The 20,684-nt window shown below is 42.0% G+C and overlaps 1 protein-coding gene across 1 annotated transcript in view; it reads left to right on the top strand.

The window, feature by feature from the left end:
* Positions 1–6,527: 6,527 nt before the first annotated feature.
* LOC115171937 (uncharacterized) overlaps positions 6,528–20,684 on the top strand; it is a 208,202-nt gene continuing 194,045 nt past the window's right edge. Inside the window, exons 1-6 of the mRNA XM_029729200.1 lie at positions 6,528–6,575; positions 10,984–11,219; positions 11,385–13,317; positions 13,654–13,827; positions 15,697–15,870; positions 16,044–16,217. Of these exons, the coding sequence (XP_029585060.1) occupies positions 6,538–6,575; positions 10,984–11,219; positions 11,385–13,317; positions 13,654–13,827; positions 15,697–15,870; positions 16,044–16,217 (2,729 nt within the window). The 5' untranslated portion in view covers positions 6,528–6,537. The remainder of the gene's footprint in view (positions 6,576–10,983; positions 11,220–11,384; positions 13,318–13,653; positions 13,828–15,696; positions 15,871–16,043; positions 16,218–20,684) is intronic.

Here is a 20,684-nt window from a genome sequence, read left to right as displayed (position 1 = left end):
GCTACTCTACCAGCAGCATCCTAGTTATCCTAGCTAGTCGGTACAGGATGGTAAGCTAGCTAGCTACTCTACCAGCAGCATCCTAGTTATCCTAGCTAGTCGGTACAGCTAGCTAAGCTAGCTAGCTACTCTACCAGCAGCATCCTAGTTATCCTAGCTAGTCGGTACAGCTAGGTAAGCTAGCTAGCTACTCTACCAGCAGCATCCTAGTTATCCTAGCTAGTCGGTACAGCTAGGTAAGCTAGCTAGCTACTCTACCAGCAGCATCCTAGTTATCCTAGCTACCACTACATCATCACCGGCTGCCTGCATTTCTTGTGGACCGATGGATCTCCCCTGTTGTTTCTTCCACCTGTTAAATCCCTTGGAGGGCTCCTCCCTCTCTCGTTGATGGATGCTGCTACCTCTGTCCTGTTCTCCTCTCTTCACTAGATGGACGGTCACTTTAGTGTTTAAACCCTCTGTGTCCAAGGACCGAACTTTTTAATATTATTTTTGGGGCGCCTCAAGTAGGCTGGACACATTCCTTTTTTAAACAATGCTTTTTTTCTTATAACTTGTTCATTGCATCCTCCATGGAGCCCAGTTTCATAATATAACCTTATGTCCCTAGTTATGAAGTAATCGTGAAAAAACATTTTTCTCCCTGCCAGGCCCTATTAGTTCTATTGAGCACCGTGGCACCAACTCACCTTCTGAACGTTCTATTCCCAGTCCATTGTTCTGCATCACAATGTCAGCTTCGTTGTTGTTATCAATGAAACCTGTCGGCATTAACCGTGAATGCTGATCTCAGGTAACTTATTACTAAGAGGGTCAAGGCTACTTTATATGTCCCATGATTTTCTAAAATGGTCACTCATTACTTTAGTTAACTATATATCTCGTATTAGGGCTGTGTTGCTTTTGGGAGAGAAAAGAAATTGTGACTATAGCAGGTATTGAACCCCGGGTAAATTATCACTAGTCAGAACCTCAACCTCAGTATACATACATTATAAAACATCATCTTAATATCTGATATTGCGAGTAAACAACCTCGTAATTGAAAAGACAAGAGTGCATCTTCCAGCCCGCCAATAAATTACATCATGCAACCCTCCCTGTTAGTACATTTACCTCAACATGCCCCTCGCTTGCTCGAGAAGGCAGAGCAGCTCGCTGCTGGATGATGAATTTGACATTGAACGTACTAGGAAAATACATTTTTCTTGACTAAAGTAGGGGGAGTGGTGGTGTATCCAGGGAGTAGTACTGAATAATGTGTAACTTCCTCTTGCGTTAGCAGTGTGGAAAGGGACAGAAAGAAGCGTGGGGAGTAGTGGTGTGTCCAGGGAGAACTAAACTAATATTCTGAAATGTCATTTGTGGTCTTATGCTGCCATCTATTGGAATTATGTACCAACTGCAGTAGTACTGAACAATGTGTAATTCCTTACCAAAGGAATTGCAAAACATAAAATGTTCTAGTTCATTTTACCACTTACAACCAAATCAAATTTATTTATATAGCCCTTCGTACATCAGCTGAAATCTCAAAGTGCTGTACAGAAACCCAGCGTAAAACCCCAAACAGCAAGCAATGCATGTGAAAGAGGCACGGTGGCTAGGAAAAACTCCCTTGGAAAAACTCCCTAGAAAGGCAAAAACCTAGGAAGAAACCTAGAGAGGAACCAGGCTATGAGGGGTGGCCAGTCATCTTCTGGCTGTGCCGGGTGGATATTATAACAGAACATGGTGAAGATGTTAAAATGTTCATAAATGACCAGCATGGTCAAATAATAATAATCATAGTAGTTGTCGAGGGTGCAACAAGCACGTCCGGTGAACAGGTCAGGGTTCCATAGCCGCAGGCAGAACAGTTGAAACTGGAGCAGCAGCATGGCCAGGTGGACTGGGGACAGCAAGGAGTCATCATGCCAGGTAGTCCTGAGGCATGGTCCTAGGGCTCAGGTCCTCTGAGAGAAAGAAAGAAAGAGAGAAAGATAAAATTAGAGAGAGCATATTTAAATTCACACAGGACACCGGATAAGACAAGAGAAATACTCCAGATGTAACAGACTGACCCTAGCCCCCGACACATAAACTACTGCAGCATAAATACTGGAGGCTGAGACAGGAGGGATCAGAAGACACTGTGGCCCCATCCGATGATACCCCCGGACAGGGCCAAACAGGCAGGATATAACCCCACCCACTTTTCCAAAGCACAGCCCCCACACCACTAGAGGGATGTCTCCAACCACCAACTTACCGTCCCAAGACAAGGCCGAGTATAGCCCACAAAGATCTCCGCCATGGCACAACCCAAGGGGGGGGCGCCAACCCAGACAACCATAACATAACGATGTATTGCTTAACAAACAATGAAACTGACATACACCAAAACACCCTACATTTAGTTAATTATATATATATATTTTAAATAAACAATTTATTTAGATGGGTGACATTATCTGCCAAAGTAACAGCCCTGTAGACCAAAATATTCAAAGGCCATTTCCATAAAAGTGAGGTTACAAAGTTTGTCATCTTTCAAAGCAGAATGACTTTCCCATTGTTCCTCAACTGTAGTGTATGATATACCATTTTTTAGCTCTGAGTCTCTACTTTTATCTAATGTAAAAAACACATTTTCAAATGTTGCTACATCAGACCGAATCGAGCCGGTCGGTCACATTTGACTGTATAAAACCTATCAGTACTACTGATTTCTATGAGAGTGAGGCAGATATATATTATTACAGTGTAAAATCTAGCAGTACTACTGATTTCTATGAGTGAGGCAGATATATATTATTACAATGTAAAACCTAGCAGTACTACTGATTTCTCTGAGAGTGAGACAGTTATATATTTTTATTGTATAAACCTAGCAGTACTACTGATTTCTCTGAGAGTGAGACAGTTATATATTATTACTGTATAAAACCTAGCAGTACTACTGATTTCTCTGAGAGTGAGACAGTTATATATTATTACTGTATAAACCTAGCAGTACTACTGATTTCTCTGAGAGTGAGGCAGATATATATTATTACTGTATAAAACCTAGCAGTACTACTGATTTCTCTGAGAGTGAGGCAGATATATATTATTACTGTATAAAACCTAGCAGTAGTACTGATTACTCTGAGAGTGAGGCAGATATATATTATTACTGTATAAAATCTAGCAGTACTACTGATTTCTCTGAGAGTGAGGCAGATATATATTATTACTGTATAAAACCTAGCAGTACTACTGATTTCTCTGAGAGTGAGGCAGATATATATTATTACTGTATAAAACCTCGCAGTACTACTGATTTCTCTGAGAGTGAGGCAGATATATATTATTACTGTATAAAACCTAGCAGTACTACTGATTTCTCTGAGAGTGAGGCAGATATATATTATTACTGTATAAAACCTAGCAGTACTACTGATTTCTCTGAGAGTGAGGCAGATATATATTATTACTGTATATAACCTAGCAGTACTACTGATTTCTCTGAGAGTGAGGCAGATGTATAGCATCAAGTGATTTTAAACAAATACATGTCTGTCAATGAACAACCCCATGCCATGATTAGATAGTGAAAAAACACACCAATCTCTTTCATAATTTCTTTAAACAATAAAAGTTAATTTACGAACATTTCTGAAAATGGATATATAGCGTTTTGGAATGAAACTCTTCTTTCCCCATCTGAGCTCAGAGTAGATGAGAGATGTAATGTTTGTCTCTGTTGTGTTGAAGCCCAATAAAGCGGAAGAGACCAGCCTCCCCTGTTCCCAGCTGTGTGTCCATGAAGAGTGACCGGTCTATGTATCAACCTCTAAACTTTAGAGAGGGAGACTTTTCTACTGAACTAAGGTAAGAAGAACTCATGGGTCATGGTCAGTGAGTTAAACAACACTGTCTCTAGTCATTTCTCCTTTCCCATTTTACCATTTATTTTTGCTGTTTTCATAATCCATAGGCTAATCCTTTTGTCCATTTTCATAGTCCTAAAACAATATTAAACAAACACAACATTCCCTCCCTCCCTGTGTGTGTGTGTGTGTGTGTGTGTGTGTGTGTGTGTGTGTGCGTGTGCGTGTGCGTGGGTGTGCGTGCGTGCATGTGGGTGTGCGTGCATGCGCATTCGTGTGTGTGTGTGTGTGTGTGTGTGTGCGTGTGACAAACAGTGACACATTTTATTATTATTATTATTGACAGTTACCATGGAGATGAAATGTCAGAACTACATGTTCATGTGATGCATTAAATCACCTGACTGCTTCTATGTCTGTTAGTTAATGTTTTATTGCTAAGTGATACTTCATAAAATAGAACAATTAACATTCAATAATTAGTTGTCACTGTGTTAACCACAACCAACATGCTGGATCTCTGTTTAGTTGTCACTGTGTTAACCACAACCAACATGCTGGATCTCTGTTTAGTTGTCCCTGTGTTAACCACAACCAACATGCTGGATCTCTGTTTAGTTGTCACTGTGTTAACCACAACCAACATGCTGGATCTCTGTTTAGTTGTCACTGTGTTAACCACAACCAACATGCTGGATCTCTGTTTAGTTGTCACTGTGTTAACCACAACCAACATGTTGGATCTCTGTTTAGTTGTCACTGTGTTAACCACAACCAACATGCTGGATCTCTGTTTAGTTGTCACTGTGTTAACCACAACCAACATGCTGGATCTCTGTTTAGTTGTCACTGTGTTAACCACAACCAACATGCTGGATCTCTGTTTAGTTGTCACTGTGTTAACCAACATGCTGGATCTCTGTTTAGTTGTCACTGTCTTAACCACAACCAACATGCTGGATCTCTGTTTAGTTGTCACTATGTTGACCACAACCAACATGCTGGATCTCTGTTTAGTTGTCACTGTGTTAACCACAACCAACATGCTGGATCTCTGTTTAGTTGTCACTGTGTTAACCACAACCAACATGTTGGATCTCTGTTTAGTTGTTACTGTGTTAACCACAACCAACATGCTGGATCTCTTTTTAGTTGTCACTCTGTTAACCACAACCAACATGCTGGATCTCTGTTTAGTTGTCACTGTGTTAACCACAACCAACATGCTGGGTCTCTGTTTAGTTGTCACTGTGTTAACCACAACCAACATGCTGGATCTCTGTTTAGTTTTTACTGTGTTGACCACAACCAACATGCTGGATCTCTGTTTAGTTGTTACTGTGTTGACCACAACCAACATGCTGTATCTCTGTTTAGTTGTTACTGTGTTGACCACAACCAACATTTTGGATCTCTGTTTAGTTGTCACTGTGTTAACCACAACCAACATGCTGGATCTCTGTTTAGTTGTCACTGTGTTAACCACAACCAACATGCTGGATCTCTGTTTAGTTGTCACTGTATTAACCAACATGCTGGATCTCTGTTTAGTTGTCACTGTCTTAACCACAACCAACATGCTGGATCTCTGTTTAGTTGTCACTATGTTGACCACAACCAACATGCTGGATCTCTGTTTAGTTGTCACTGTGTTAACCACAACCAACATGCTGGATCTCTGTTTAGTTGTCACTGTGTTAACCACAACCAACATGTTGGATCTCTGTTTAGTTGTCACTGTGTTAACCACAACCAACATGCTGGATCTCTGTTTAGTTGTCACTGTGTTAACCACAACCAACATGCTGGATCTCTGTTTAGTTGTCACTGTATTAACCAACATGCTGGATCTCTGTTTAGTTGTCACTGTCTTAACCACAACCAACATGCTGGATCTCTGTTTAGTTGTTACTGTGTTAACCACAACCAACATGCTGGATCTCTGTTTAGTTGTCACTCTGTTAACCACAACCAACATGCTGGATCTCTGTTTAGTTGTCACTGTGTTAACCACAACCAACATGCTGGGTCTCTGTTTAGTTGTCACTGTGTTGACCACAACCAACATGCTGGATCTCTGTTTAGTTGTCACTGTGTTAACCACAACCAACATGCTGGATCTCTGTTTAGTTTTTACTGTGTTGACCACAACCAACATGCTGGATCTCTGTTTAGTTGTTACTGTGTTGACCACAACCAACATGCTGTATCTCTGTTTAGTTGTTACTGTGTTGACCACAACCAACATGTTGGATCTCTGTTTAGTTGTCACTGTGTTGACCACAACCAACATGCTGGATCTCTGTTTAGTTGTCACTGTGTTAACCACAACCAACATGCTGGATCTCTGTTTAGTTGTCACTGTGTTAACCACAACCAACATGCTGGATCTCTGTTTAGTTGTCACTGTGTTAACCACAACCAACATGCTGGATCTCTGTTTAGTTGTCACTGTGTTAACCACAACCAACATGTTGGATCTCTGTTTAGTTGTCATTGTGTTAACCACAACCAACATGTTGGATCTCTGTTTAGTTGTCACTGTGTTAACCAACATGCTGGATCTCTGTTTAGTTGTCACTGTGTTAACCACAACCAACATGTTGGATCTCTGTTTAGGGGTCAGTGCTCTAAAATGAGTCTCTCTTGGGAGAGAGAGGAGGGGGGCCCTGCCTCTAAAATGAGTCTCTCTGGGGAACATGAGACCAAAGCTAAGAGGTGAGACAACAATACTGTTTAAGAATGTCTGTATGTAGCCACGCTACTTTTATAGCCTCGCTACTGTATATAGCCTGTCTTTTTACTGTTGTTTTATTTCTTTACTTACCTATTGTTCACCTAATACCTTTTTGCACTATTGGTTAGAGCCTGTAAGTAAGCATTTCACTGTAAGGTCTACACCTGTTGTATTCGGCGCACGTGACAAATATACTTTGATTTGATTAGATATTACGTTTATTTCCAATATTTCCACTGTTTTTATCACATTTGTGTTGTTTCAAATCAAGTGTGACATTTTAAACTGGAAATTACAAACTTTAGAAGCCTTTTTAAACCTCAAATACACTACAATTTTTCATTTCCTGCAGTGCAGGAACATTTCTGACTCAATAGATGATCAAATTAAGATACGGCAACTGTCCTGTAAGTGTCTCTGGGGCCGGTTTCCTGATAGTGATGGCATTTAGGCTTACAAATGTTTTAAAGATGTGTCTTTCCTACAAATACCGAAGATATAACATGAGTTTCTTAAAACAGAGAACGGTCGCGATGTGCATCGTTCTAGCGTATGTCGATACTGATATCCTCAGTCAGACCAGTAGAAACTGGATCAGCAGCACGACAAGGTATCACGTCTGGTGGAGCATGTATCAATACTGATAGGATGGAAAGAGAGGGAGCGCTGTTCTCAAATCAGCTTTCTCCCATTCAAATCTTTCCTTAACATCATAATTATCTCACAATATTGATGAAGGCTTCCAGACAATAAAAGTAATTACAGCAATTACACACCCTTTTTGTGGCTATAAACAACCCTTTGTTATGTTCCCACCTGTCTGTCTGTGAACAGAGTATACTGTTCCCAGCTGTCTGTCTGTCTATGAACAGAGTATACTGTTCCCAGCTGCCTGTCTGTCTATGAACAGAGTATACTGTTCCTAGCTGTCTGTCTGTCTATGAACAGAGTATACTGTTCCCTGCTGTCTGTCTATGAACAGAGTATACTGTTCCCAGCTGCCTGTCTGTCTATGAACAGAGTATACTGTTCCCAGCTGCCTGTCTGTCTATGAACAGAGTATACTGTTCCTAGCTGTCTGTCTGTCTATGAACAGAGTATACTGTTCCCTGCTGTCTGTCTATGAACAGAGTATACTGTTCCCAGCTGCCTGTCTGTCTATGAACAGAGTATACTGTTCCCAGCTGCCTGTCTGTCTATGAACAGAGTATACTGTTCCTAGCTGTCTGTCTGTCTATGAACAGAGTATACTGTTCCCTGCTGTCTGTCTATGAACAGAGTATACTGTTCCCAGCTGCCTGTCTGTCTATGAACAGAGTATACTGTTCCCAGCTGCCTGTCTGTCTATGAACAGAGTATACTGTTCCTAGCTGTCTGTCTGTCTATGAACAGAGTATACTGTTCCCTGCTGTCTGTCTATGAACAGAGTATACTGTTCCCAGCTGCCTGTCTGTCTATGAACAGAGTATACTGTTCCCTGCTGTCTGTCTATGAACAGAGTATACTGTTCCCAGCTGCCTGTCTGTCTATGAACAGAGTATACTGTTCCTAGCTGTCTGTCTGTCTATGAACAGAGTATACTGTTCCCAGCTGTCTGTCTATGAACAGAGTATACTGTTCCCAGCTGCCTGTCTGTCTATGAACAGAGAATACTGTTCCCAGCTGTCTGTCTATGAACAGAGTATACTGTTCCCAGCTGTCTGTCTATGAACAGAGTATACTGTTCCCAGCTGTCTGTCTATGAGCAGAGTATACTGTTCCCTGCTGTCTGTCTATGAACAGAGTATACTGTTCCCAGCTGTCTGTCTGAACAGAGTATACTGTTCCCAGCTGTCTGTCTGAACAGAGTATACTGTTCCCTGCTGTCTGTCTATGAACAGAGTATACTGTTCCCAGCTGTCTGTCTGAACAGAGTATACTGTTCCCAGCAGTCTGTCTGTCTATGAACAGAGTATTCTGTTCCCAGCTGTCTGTCTGAACAGAGTATACTGTTCCCAGCTGTTTATGAACAGAGTATACTGTTCCCAGCTGTCTGTCTGTCTATGAACAGAGTATACTGTTCCCAGCTGTCTATGAACAGAGTATACTGTTCCCAGCTGTCTGTCTATGAACAGAGTATACTGTTCCCAGCTGTCTGTCTATGAACAGAGTATACTGTTCCCAGCTGTCTGTCTATGAACAGTGACTTCTCCATGCATCATCCTGTCAATTCCAGTGGTGGTGGATTAATTACCTTTGACCAAAGACCTGTCAGTTGTCAGAATAATATTACTAGTGAAGAGGAGAATCTTCAAGATGTCGTCATATAGAAATGTTTTGTAATGTGTAGTTTGTTGGAACTAAGTTTATTAGAGGAATTACTGCACTCTCCTTTATCTCTGTAGTGGATGGTCTACTCTGTTAGAGGATCAGTATCTCTCTCTCCTTTATCTCTGTAGTGGATGGTCTACTCTGTTAGAGGATCAGTATCTCTCTCTCCTTTATCTCTGTAGTGGATGGTCTACTCTGTTAGAGGATCAGTATCTCTCTCTCCTTTATCTCTGTAGTGGATGGTCTACTCTGTTAGAGGATCAGTATCTCTCTCTCCTTTATCTCTGTAGTGGATGGTCTACTCTGTTAGAGGATCAGTATCTCTCTCTCCTTTATATCTGTAGTGGATGGTCTACTCTGTTAGAGGATCAGTATCTCTCTCTCCTTTATCTCTGTAGTGGATGGTCTACTCTGTTAGAGGATCAGTATCTCTCTCTCCTTTATCTCTGTAGTGGATGGTCTACTCTGTTAGAGGATCAGTATCTCTCTCTCCTTTATCTCTGTAGTGGATGGTCTACTCTGTTAGAGGATCAGTATCTCTCTCTCCTTTATCTCTGTAGTGGATGGTCTACTCTGTTAGACGATCAGTATCTCTCTCTCCTTTATCTCTGTAGTGGATGGTCTACTCTGTTAGAGGATCAGTATCTCTCTCTCCTATATCTCTAGTGGGTGGTCTACTCTGTTAGTGGATCAGTATCTCTCTCTCTCTCTCCTTTATCTCTGTAGTGGATGGTCTACTCTGTTAGAGGATCAGTATCTCTCTCTCCTTTATCTCTGTAGTGGATGGTCTACTCTGTTAGAGGATCAGTATCTCTCTCTCCTTTATCTCTGTAGTGGATGGTCTACTCTGTTAGAGGATCAGTATCTCTCTCTATCCTTTATCTCTGTAGTGGATGGTATACTCTGTTAGAGGATCAGTATCTCTCTCTCCTTTATCTCTGTAGTGGATGGTCTACTCTGTTAGACGATCAGTATCTCTCTCTCCTTTATCTCTGTAGTGGATGGTCTACTCTGTTAGAGGATCAGTATCTCTCTCTCCTTTATCTCTGTAGTGGATGGTCTACTCTGTTAGAGGATCAGTATCTCTCTCTCCTTTATCTCTGTAGTGGATGGTCTACTCTGTTAGAGGATCAGTATCTCTCTCTCCTTTATCTCTGTAGTGGATGGTCTACTCTGTTAGAGGATCAGTATCTCTCTCTCCTTTATCTCTGTAGTGGATGGTCTACTCTGTTAGAGGATCAGTATCTCTCTCTCCTTTATCTCTGTAGTGGATGGTCTACTCTGTTAGAGGATCAGTATCTCTCTCTCCTTTATCTCTGTAGTGGATGGTCTACTCTGTTAGAGGATCAGTATCTCTCTCTCCTTTATCTCTGTAGTGGATGGTCTACTCTGTTAGAGGATCAGTATCTCTCTCTCCTTTATCTCTGTAGTGGATGGTCTACTCTGTTAGAGGATCAGTATCTCTCTCTCCTTTATCTCTGTAGTGGATGGTCTACTCTGTTAGAGGATCAGTATCTCTCTCTCCTTTATCTCTGTAGTGGATGGTCTACTCTGTTAGAGGATCAGTATCTCTCTCTCCTTTATCTCTGTAGTGGATGGTCTACTCTGTTAGAGGATCAGTATCTCTCTCTCCTTTATCTCTGTAGTGGATGGTCTACTCTGTTAGACGATCAGTATCTCTCTCTCCTTTATCTCTGTAGTGGATGGTCTACTCTGTTAGAGGATCAGTATCTCTCTCTCCTTTATCTCTGTAGTGGATGGTCTACTCTGTTAGAGGATCAGTATCTCTCTCTCCCTTTATCTCTGTAGTGGATGGTCTACTCTGTTAGAGGATCAGTATCTCTCTCTCCTTTATCTCTGTAGTGGATGGTCTACTCTGTTAGAGGATCAGTATCTCTCTCCCCTTTATCTCTGTAGTGGATGGTCTACTCTGTTAGAGGATCAGTATCTCTCTCTCCTTTATCTCTGTAGTGGATGGTCTACTCTGTTAGAGGATCAGTATCTCTCTCTCCTTTATCTCTGTAGTGGATGGTCTACTCTGTTAGAGGATCAGTATCTCTCTCTCCTTTATCTCTGTAGTGGATGGTCTACTCTGCCAGAGGATGAGTCCAGGTGTGCAGTGTGCCAGCAGGTTCTGAGGGATCCAGTCTCTATCACCTGTGGACACAGGTTCTGCAGACAGTGCATCACCAGATACTGGGAGAAACCTGCTCCTTCAGGAGACTATGACTGTCCTCAGTGTAGAAAGAGATCCAGAACACCTCCTGTACTACAGCACCTGAGTGAACCCAATGATGCAAGAGGCTCTGAAAACAGTAAGACCACTTGTAGACCTGTTCTAAGTCAATACCTCAATATGATTTAAATGTAGTTAACTACAATAATATGAGATAATATAAATTACTGTAGTTGTGGAAGATCCACTTTTCATCCTGTCAATGAATATGTCTGATACACATCCTTTTACTCCTCGCTTGTAGTGGATGACAGCCTGCAGAGAGCCATAGTACACCATAAAGACAGCCTGCAGAGAGCCATAGTAAACCATAAAGACAGCCTGCAGAGAGCCATAGTAAACCATAAAGACAGTCTGCAGAGAGCCATAGTAAACCATAAAGACAGCCTGCAGAGAGCCATAGTAAACCATAAAGACAGTCTGAAAAGGAGGTATGAATGTGTGATAGAAGGCGTGAAAACAGCAGGGAACCAAACTCCCCTCAACAGGATTTACACAGAGCTCTACATCACAGAAGGAGAGAGTGAAGGGGTTAACAATGAACATGAGGTGTGGCAGCTAGAGACAGCATCCAGGACACCAACCTCACATGACACAGCAATCCACTGCAATGACATCTTTAAACCCTTACCTGGCCAAGAGAGACGCATCAGAACTGTGCTGACGAAGGGCATCGCTGGCATCGGAAAAACTGTCTCTGTGCAGAAGTTCATCCTAGACTGGGCTGAAGGGAAGGCAAACCAAGATGTGGAGATCATATTTGTGCTTCCTTTCCGGGAGCTGAACTTGATCAAAGATCGCCAGTACAGTCTTCTCAGACTTTTAAATGACTTCCACACAGAACTAGACATAGGCAATGCACAGAAACTCACTGCCTGTAAAGCTATGTTCATCTTTGATGGTTTGGATGAAAGCAGACTTCCATTGGATTTCCAGCACAATGAAAAGGTGTCTGATGTCACCCAGACATCATCTGTTGATGTTCTGCTGACAAACCTCATCAAGGGGAATCTGCTTCCCTCTGCTCTCCTATGGATAACCTCCCGACCAGCAGCAACCAATCAGATCCCCCCTGAGTGTGTTGACCAGGTGACAGAAGTACGAGGGTTCAATGACCCACAGAAGGAGGAGTACTTCAGGAAGAGATTCAGTGATGAGGACCTGGCCAGCAGAATCATCTCACACATAAAGACATCAAGGAGCCTCCACATCATGTGCCACATGCCAGTCTTCTGTTGGATTTCTGCAATAGTCTTTGAACACATGTTGAGTACAGACAAGAGGAGAGAGATGCCCACGACTCTGACTGAGATGTCCATACACTTCCTGCTCATTCAGACCAGCCTGAAGAACCAGAAGTATCATGGACGAGATGAGATGGGTCAAGAGGAGCTCGTGGAGTCAGATAAGGAAATTCTTCTGAAGCTGGGGAAGCTGGCGTTTGAAAATCTGGAGAAGGGTAATCTCATGTTCTATGAAGAAGACCTGAAAGAGGCTGGCCTTGATGTCAAAGAAGCCTCGGTGTACTCAGGAGTGTGCACACAAATCTTTAAAGAAGAGTCTGTGTTATTTCAGAGAGTGGTGTACTGCTTTGTTCATCTGAGCATTCAGGAGTTTCTCTCAGCTGTCTACATGTACCATTGTTACACAACCAGGAACATGGATGCACTGAAGCCCTTCCTCAAGAGAAAGTCTAGAGGTGTGTCTGAAGAGCTAACCTTGGATGAGCTGCTGAAGAGTACCGTGGATAAAGCCTTGGAGAGTAAGAATGGACACCTGGACCTTTTTGTCCGCTTCCTTCATGGCATGTCACTGGCGTCCAATCAGAAACTCCTACGAGGTCTGGTGGCACAGACAGAAAGCAGTCCAGAGAGCGTCCAGAAAACAATCCGATCCCTTAAGATGATGCAGAGGAAGAACATCTCCCCAGAGAGGTGCATCAATCTCTTCCACTGTCTGATAGAGATGAAAGACCATTCAGTACAGGAGGAAATCCAAGAGTACTTGAGGTCAGAAAAGAGATCCAAAAACCTCTCCCTTGCTCAGTGTTCAGCACTGGCCTACATGCTGCAGATATCAGAGGAGGTTCTGGATGTGTTTAACCTGAAGGAATACAAGACATCAGAGGAGGGTCGTAGGAGACTGCTCCCAGCTGTGAGAGGTTGCAGGAAAGCGCTGTAAGTATTATTGTAAATATCGCACACCAAAATAGATTGTAGTTATAGCAGTATTTTCATTGGCTGACTGGCTCTGTAAGTACTCATGTGACTATCTCTCAGACCAAACTTTACTGAATGTAGGAACAACAGTATTTTCATTGGCTGAATAAACTTTCTATCAGCTGAAAACTCTAAAACAAACTATAATTCAAACTGATCAGGAAAAGTTGTAGCATTGAACCATGAATGCACGAGATACACATTATTCATGCAGCGTAACTGTGAAAGCAGGGAAAGCTGAGCGTAACATTTTAATACAACCTGTCTGTCATTGTATTTATTCTGTGTTGGCAGACTCGCTGGCTGTAAACTCACAGACACATTCTGTGAAGTGTTGGCCTCAGTTCTCAGTTCAAACCCCTCACACCTGAGAGAGCTGGACCTGAGTAACAATGACCTGAAGGATTCAGGAGTGAAGCTGCTCTCTGCTGGACTGGGGAATCCCCACTGCAAACTGGAGACTCTGAGGTCAGTATTGAATATAGTGTGGACTGTATACTCAATACAATCTAAATCTGATACCTCACTGTCTGTCTTTTGACTGATACTGCTTTTTAAACTGGTCTGGTCAGTCAATCCAAATATTTGTACAATACATGTTTCTCTCTACAAGCAAGACTTCCATAATTTGTAATTTCTTATAATGATACATTCATTAATTTATAAATATATATTGCAGGTTTCAGGACACTGATTTATCTGAACATGTTGAACAAATATACACTGCTCAAAAAAATAAAGGGAACACTTAAACAACACAATGTAACTCCAAGTCAATCACACTTCTGTTAAATCAAACTGTCCACTTAAGAAGCAACACTGATTGACAATAAATTTCACATGCTGTTGTGCAAATGGAATAGACAACAGGTGGAAATTATAGGCAATTAGCAAGACACCCCCAATAAAGGAGGGGTTTGGCAGGTGGTGACCACAGACCACTTCTCCGTTCCTATGCTTCCTGGCTGATGTTTTGGTCACTTTTGAATGCTGGCGGTGCTTTCACTCTAGTGGTAGCACTCTAGTGGCTCAGGTAGTGCAGCTCATCCAGGATGGCACATCAATGCGAGCTGTGGCAAGAAGGTTTGCTGTGTCTGTCAGCGTAGTGTCCAGAGCATGGAGGCGCTACCAGGAGACAGGCCAGTACATCAGGAGACGTGGAGGAGGCCGTAGGAGGGCAACAACCCAGCAGCAGGACCGCTACCTCCGCCTTTGTGTAAGGAGGAGCAGGAGAAGCACTGCCAGAGCCCTACAAAATGACCTCCAGCAGGCCACAAATGTGCATGTGTCTGCTCAAACGGTCAGAAACAGACTCCATGAGGGTGGTATGAGGGCCCGACGTCCACAGGTGGGGGTTGTGCTTACAGCCCAACACCGTGCAGGACGTTTGGCATTTGCCAGAGAACACCAAGATTGGCAAATTCGCCACTGGCACCCTGTGCTCTTCACAGATGAAAGCAGGTTCACACAGCACATGTGACAGACGTGACAGAGTCTGGAGACGCCGTGGAGAACGTTCTGCTGCCTGCAACATCCTCCAGCATGACCGGTTTGGCGGTAGGTCAGTCATGGTGTGGGGTGGCATTTCTTTGGGGGGCCGCACAGCCCTCCATGTGCTCGCCAGAGGTAGCCTGACTGCCATTAGGTACTGAGATGAGATCCTCAGACCCCTTGTGAGACCATATGCTGGTGCGGTTGGCCCTGGGTTCCTCCTAATGCAAGACAATGCTAGACCTCATGTGGCTGGAGTGTGTCAGCAGTTCCTGCAAGAGGAAGGCATTGATGCTATGGACTGGCCCGCCCGTTCCCCAGACCTGAATCCAATTGAGCACATCTGGGACATCATGTCTCGCTCCATCCACCAACGCCACGTTGCACCACAGACTGTCCAGGAGTTGGCGGATGCTTTAGTCCAGGTCTAGGAGGAGATCCCTCAGGAGACCATCCGCCACCTCATCAGGAGCATGCCCAGGCGTTGTAGGGAGGTCATACAGGCACGTGGAGGCCACACACACTACTGAGCCTGATTTTGACTTGTTTTAAGGACATTACATCAAAGTTGGATCAGCCTGTAGTGTGGTTTTCCACTTTAATTTTGAGTGTGACTCCAAATCCAGACCTCCATGGGTTGATAAATTGGATTTCCATTGATTATTTTTGTGTGATTTTGTTGCCAGCACATTCAACTATGTAAAGAAAAAAGTAATTAATAAGATTATTTCTTTCATTCAGATCTAGGATGTGTTGTTTAACTGTTCCCTTTATTTTTTTGAGCAGTATATATTTTCACCACCAAAGAATATCAGTGTGATATTAATATGATTTGACTCTTTGCAGGCTGTCAGGCTGTCTAGTTACAGAGGAAGGCTGTGCTTCTCTGGTCTCCGCTCTGAGGTCAAACCCCTCACACCTGAGAGAGCTGGACCTGAGCTACAATCACCCAGGAGACTCAGGAGTCAGACTGCTCTCTGCTGGACTGGAGGATCCACACTGCAGACTGGAGAAACTCAAGTATGTAGAGGGTTTATGTCAATGTTCATATCAGACATGTTTGACTTAAGATGAAGAAGATATGAATCTATATGTTGTTTGAGAGAATAAACCAAATGCATCTGCCATTGTCCTTCTACACTACTCGTTAAATTAACAGTGTGTTTGTGAAGTCATGATGATCTCTTTGTCAGGCTGTCAGGCTGTGGAGTCACAGAGGAAGGCTGTGCTTCTCTGGTCTCAGCTCTGAGGTCAAACCCCTCACACCTGAGAGAGCTGGATCTGAGTAACAATGACCTGAAGGATTCAGGAGTGAAGCTGCTCTCTGCTGGACTGGGGAATCCCCACTGTAAACTGGAGACTCTGAGGTCAGTATTCCTGTAGTTGGTCAACAAGTGATAACTGTTCACCAGATCTACATGTGTTTACCAGGCACACATAGTCCACACCATATGTGTTTGGACAGTGAAGCCTACAGTTTTACATTTGGTGCTTTGCACCAGCATTTTGGATTAGAGATAGAATGTTTCATATTAGGTGACAGTACAGAATGTCACCTTTTATTTGAGGGTATTTTCATACATAGCTGTGTTACTGATAAGAAAGGACTTTATGCATGTAGTTCTCCCATTTGAAGAAGTCTTAATTATTTGGACATATTCAGTTATATTGTATTAAAGTAGTCATAAGTTTAGTATTTGGTCCCATATTCCATGACCTGCAGTGATTACATCAAGCTTGTGATTCTACAAACTTGTTGAATGCATTTGCAGTTTGTCTTGGTTGTGTTTTGGATGTTTTTCCTAATAGAAACTGAAGGGTGAATAATGTCCTGTCATTTTGGAGTCACTTCACTTGTATTGTCAATAAGAATAGAAGATGTTTCTGAACACTTCTACATTCATGTGGATGCTACCATGATTATGAATAATCATGAATGAATCGTGAATAATGACAAATGAGAAAGTTACTGGGGCACAAAGATCAGACCCCCTCTGTTATTGGTCATGGTGAGAGGTTAGCATGTTCTGTTGTAGCCTCTGTTATTGGTAATGGTGAGAGGTTAGCATGTTTTGTTGTATCCTCTGTTATTGGTAATGGTGAGAGGTTAGCATGTTTTGTTGTAGCCTCTGTTATTGGGGATGGTGAGAGGTTAGCATGTTTTGTTGTATCCTCTGTTATTGGTAATGGTGAGAGGTTAGCATGTTTTGTTGTATCCTCTGTTATTGGTAATGGTGAGAGGTTAGCATGTTTTGTTGTAGCCTCTGTTATTGGTAATGGTGAGAGGTTAGCATGTTTTGTTGTAGCCTCTGTTATTGGTAATGTGAGAGGTTAGCATGTTTGGTTGTATTCTCTGTTATTGGTATGGTGAGATGGTTAGCATGTTTTGTCATTGTAGTCTCTGTTATTGGTAATGGTGAGAGGTTAGCATGTTGTTGTTGTAGTCTCTGTTATTGGTAATAGGTGAGAGGTTAGCATGTTTTGTTGTAGTCCTCTGTTATTGGTAATGGTGAGAGGTTAGCATGTTTTGTTGTAGCCTCTGTTATTGGTAATGGTGAGAGGTTAGCATGTTTTGTTGTAGCCATCTGTATTGGTATGGTGAGAGGTTAGCATGTTTGTTGTAGCCTCTGTTATTGGTATGGTGAGAGGTTAGGCATGTTTTGTTGTAGCCTCTGTTTATTGGTAATGGTGAGAGGTTAGCATGTTTTGTTGTATCCTCTGTTATTGGTAATGGTGAGAGGTTAGCATGTTTTGTTGTAGCCTCTGTTATTGGTAATGGTGAGAGGTTAGCATGTTTTGTTGTATCCTCTGTTATTGGTAATGGTGAGAGGTTAGCATGTTTTGTTGTAGGCCTACTGTATTGGTAATGGTGAGAGGTTAGCATGTTTTGTTGTAGTCTCTGTTATTGGTAATGGTGAGAGGTTAGCAATGTTTTTGTTGTAGTCCTCTGTTATTGGTAAGGTGAGGGTTAGCATGTTTTGTTGTAGTCTCTGTTATTTGGTAATGGTGAGAGGTTAGCAGGTTTTGTTGTAGCCTCTGTTATTGGTAATGGTGAGAGGTTTAGCATGTTTGGTGGTAGCCTCTGTTATTGGTAAGGGTGAGAGGTTAGCATGTTTTGTTGTAGCCTCTGTTATTGGTAATGGTGAGAGGTTAGCATGTTTTGTTGTAGCCTCTGTTATTGGTAATGGTGAGAGGGTTAGCATGTTTTTGTTGTAGTCTGTTATTGGTAATGGTGAGAGGTTAGCATGTTTTGTTGTAGTCCTCTGTTTATTGGTATGGTGAGAGGTTAGCATGTTTTGTTGTAGTCCTCTGTTATTGGTAATGGTGAGAGGTTAGCATGTTTTGTTTGTAGCCTCTGTTATTGGTATGGTGAGAGGTTAGCATGTTTTGTTGTAGCCTCTCGTTATGGGTAATGGTGAGAGGTTAGCATGTTTTGTTGTAGTCCTCTGTTATTGGTAATGGTGAGAGGTTAGCATGTTTTGTTGTAGCCTCTGTTATTGGTATGGTGAGAGGTTAGCATGTTTTGTTGTAGCCTCTGTTATTGGTAATGGTGAGAGGTTAGCATGTTGTAGACTCTGTTATGGTAATGGTGAGAGGTAGCCCTACTCTGTTATTGGTAATGGTGAGAGGTTAGCATGTTTTGTTGTAGCCTCTGTTATTGGTAATGGTGAGAGGTTAGCATGTTTTGTTGTAGCCTCTGTTATTGTAATGGTGAGAGGTTAGCATGTTTTGTTGTAGCCGTCTGTTATTGGTAATGGTGAGAGGTTAGCATGTTTTGTTGTAGCCTTGTTATTGGTAATGGTGAGAGGTTAGCATGTTGTTGTAGCCTTGTTATTGGTAATGGTGAGAGGTTAGCATGTTTTGTTGTAGCCTCTGTTATTGGTAATGGTGAGAGGTTAGCATGTTTTGTTTGTAGCCTCTGTTATTGGTAATGGTGAGAGGTTAGCATGTGTTGGTTGTAGCCTCTGTTATTGGTAATGGTGAGAGGTTAGCATGTTTTGTTGTATCCTCTGTTATTGGTAATGGTGAGAGGTTAGCATGTTTTGTTGTAGCCTCTGTTATTGGTATGGTGAGAGGTTAGCATGTTTTGTTGTAGCCTCTGTTATTGGTAATGGTGAGAGGTTAGCATGTTTTGTTGTGCCTCCTGTTATTGGTAATGGTGAGAGGTTAGCATGTTTTGTTGTAGCCGCTGTTATTGGTAATGTAGAGGTTGAGCCATGTTTGTTGTAGCCTGTTATTGGTAATGGTGAGAAGGTTAGCATGTTTTGTTGTAGCCTCTGTTATGGTAATGGTGAGAGTTTAGCATGTTTTGTTGTAGCCTCTGTTTTGGTAATGGTGAGAGGTTAGCATGTTTTGTTGTAGCCTTTGTTATTGGTAATGGTGAGAGGTTAGCATGTTTTGTTGTAGCCTGTTATTGGTAATGGTGAGAGGTTAGCATGTTTTGTTGTAGCCTCTGTTATTGGTAATGGTGAGAGGTTAGCATGTTTTGTTGTAGTTTCTGTTATTGGTAATGGTGAGAGGTTAGCATGTTTTGTTGTAGCCTCTGTTATTGGTAATGGTGAGAGGTTAGCATGTTTTGTTGTAGCCTCTGTTATTGCTAATGGTGAGAGGTTAGCATGTTTTGTTGTAGCCTCTGTTATTGCTAATGGTGAGAGGTTAGCATGTTTTGTTGTAGACTCTATTATTGGTAATGGTGAGAGGTTAGCATGTTTTGTTGTAGCCTCTGTTATTGGTAATGGTGAGAGATTAGCATGTTGTAGCCTCTGTTATTGGTAATTAGAGAGTTTAGCATGTTTTGTTGTAGCCTCTGTTATTGGTAATGGTGAGAGGTTAGCATGTTTTGTTGTAGCCTCTGTTATTGGTAATGGTGAGAGGTTAGCATGTTTTGTTGTAGCCTCTGTTATTGGTAATGGTGAGAGGTTAGCATGTTATGTTGTTGCATCTGTTATTGGTAATGGTGAGAGGTTAGCATGTTTTGTTGTAGTCTCTGTTATTGGTAATGGTGAGAGGTTAGCATGTTTTGTTGTAGCCTCTGTTATTGGTAATGGTGAGAGGTTAGCATGTTTTGTTGTATCCTCTGTTATTGGTAATGGTGAGAGGTTAGCATGTTTTGTTGTAGTCTCTGTTATTGGTAATGGTGAGAGGTTAGCATATTTTGTTGTAGTCTCTGTTATTGGTAATGGTGAGAGGTTAGCATGTTTTGTTGTAGCCTCTGTTATTGGTAATGGTGAGAGGTTAGCATGTTTTGTTGTAGTCTCTGTTATTGGTAATGGTGAGAGGTTAGCATGTTTTGTTGTAGTCTCTGTTATTGGTAATGGTGAGAGGTTAGCATGTTTTGTTGTAGCCTCTGTAACTTTATCACTCATAATGTTTCATGATTGATTTATGATATGTATTTCTGGCATCATCAGGATTAAAGGATTAAGTTCAAAGTGCTTTCATTTACAAAATTAGCTTCACTGTCAAATAGATATTGTTTGGACTGTTCATGTTTTAAGTCTCCCTATATTTCTGTTACTACGGTTATTAGTACACCTGGGAGGGTCACTGTTGATGGACCTGGTCTGAGTGTCATGGTAACCATGGTAACCACGTATTGTGGTAATACGGTTTAGTAAACGTTGTTCAGCTGGAACATCGTCGTAAATCTGATACCTCACTGTTAAAATAGATATGGTGTGGACTGTTTTCTCAATACAATCTAAATCTGATACCTCACTGTCTGTCTTTTAGCTGATACTGCTTTTAAACTGGTCTGGTCAGTCTACTCAAATATTTGTAATATACATTTTTCTATCTGCAGGAAATATTTTGATGAATTGACATTTCAAAAA

The sequence above is a fragment of the Salmo trutta genome, chromosome 32 (genome assembly GCF_901001165.1).
Source record: "Salmo trutta chromosome 32, fSalTru1.1, whole genome shotgun sequence".
Taxonomy (NCBI): Eukaryota; Metazoa; Chordata; class Actinopteri; order Salmoniformes; family Salmonidae; genus Salmo; species Salmo trutta.
Note: the sequence above shows the minus strand (reverse complement) of the source record. Positions and strands in the feature narration are given on the sequence as shown.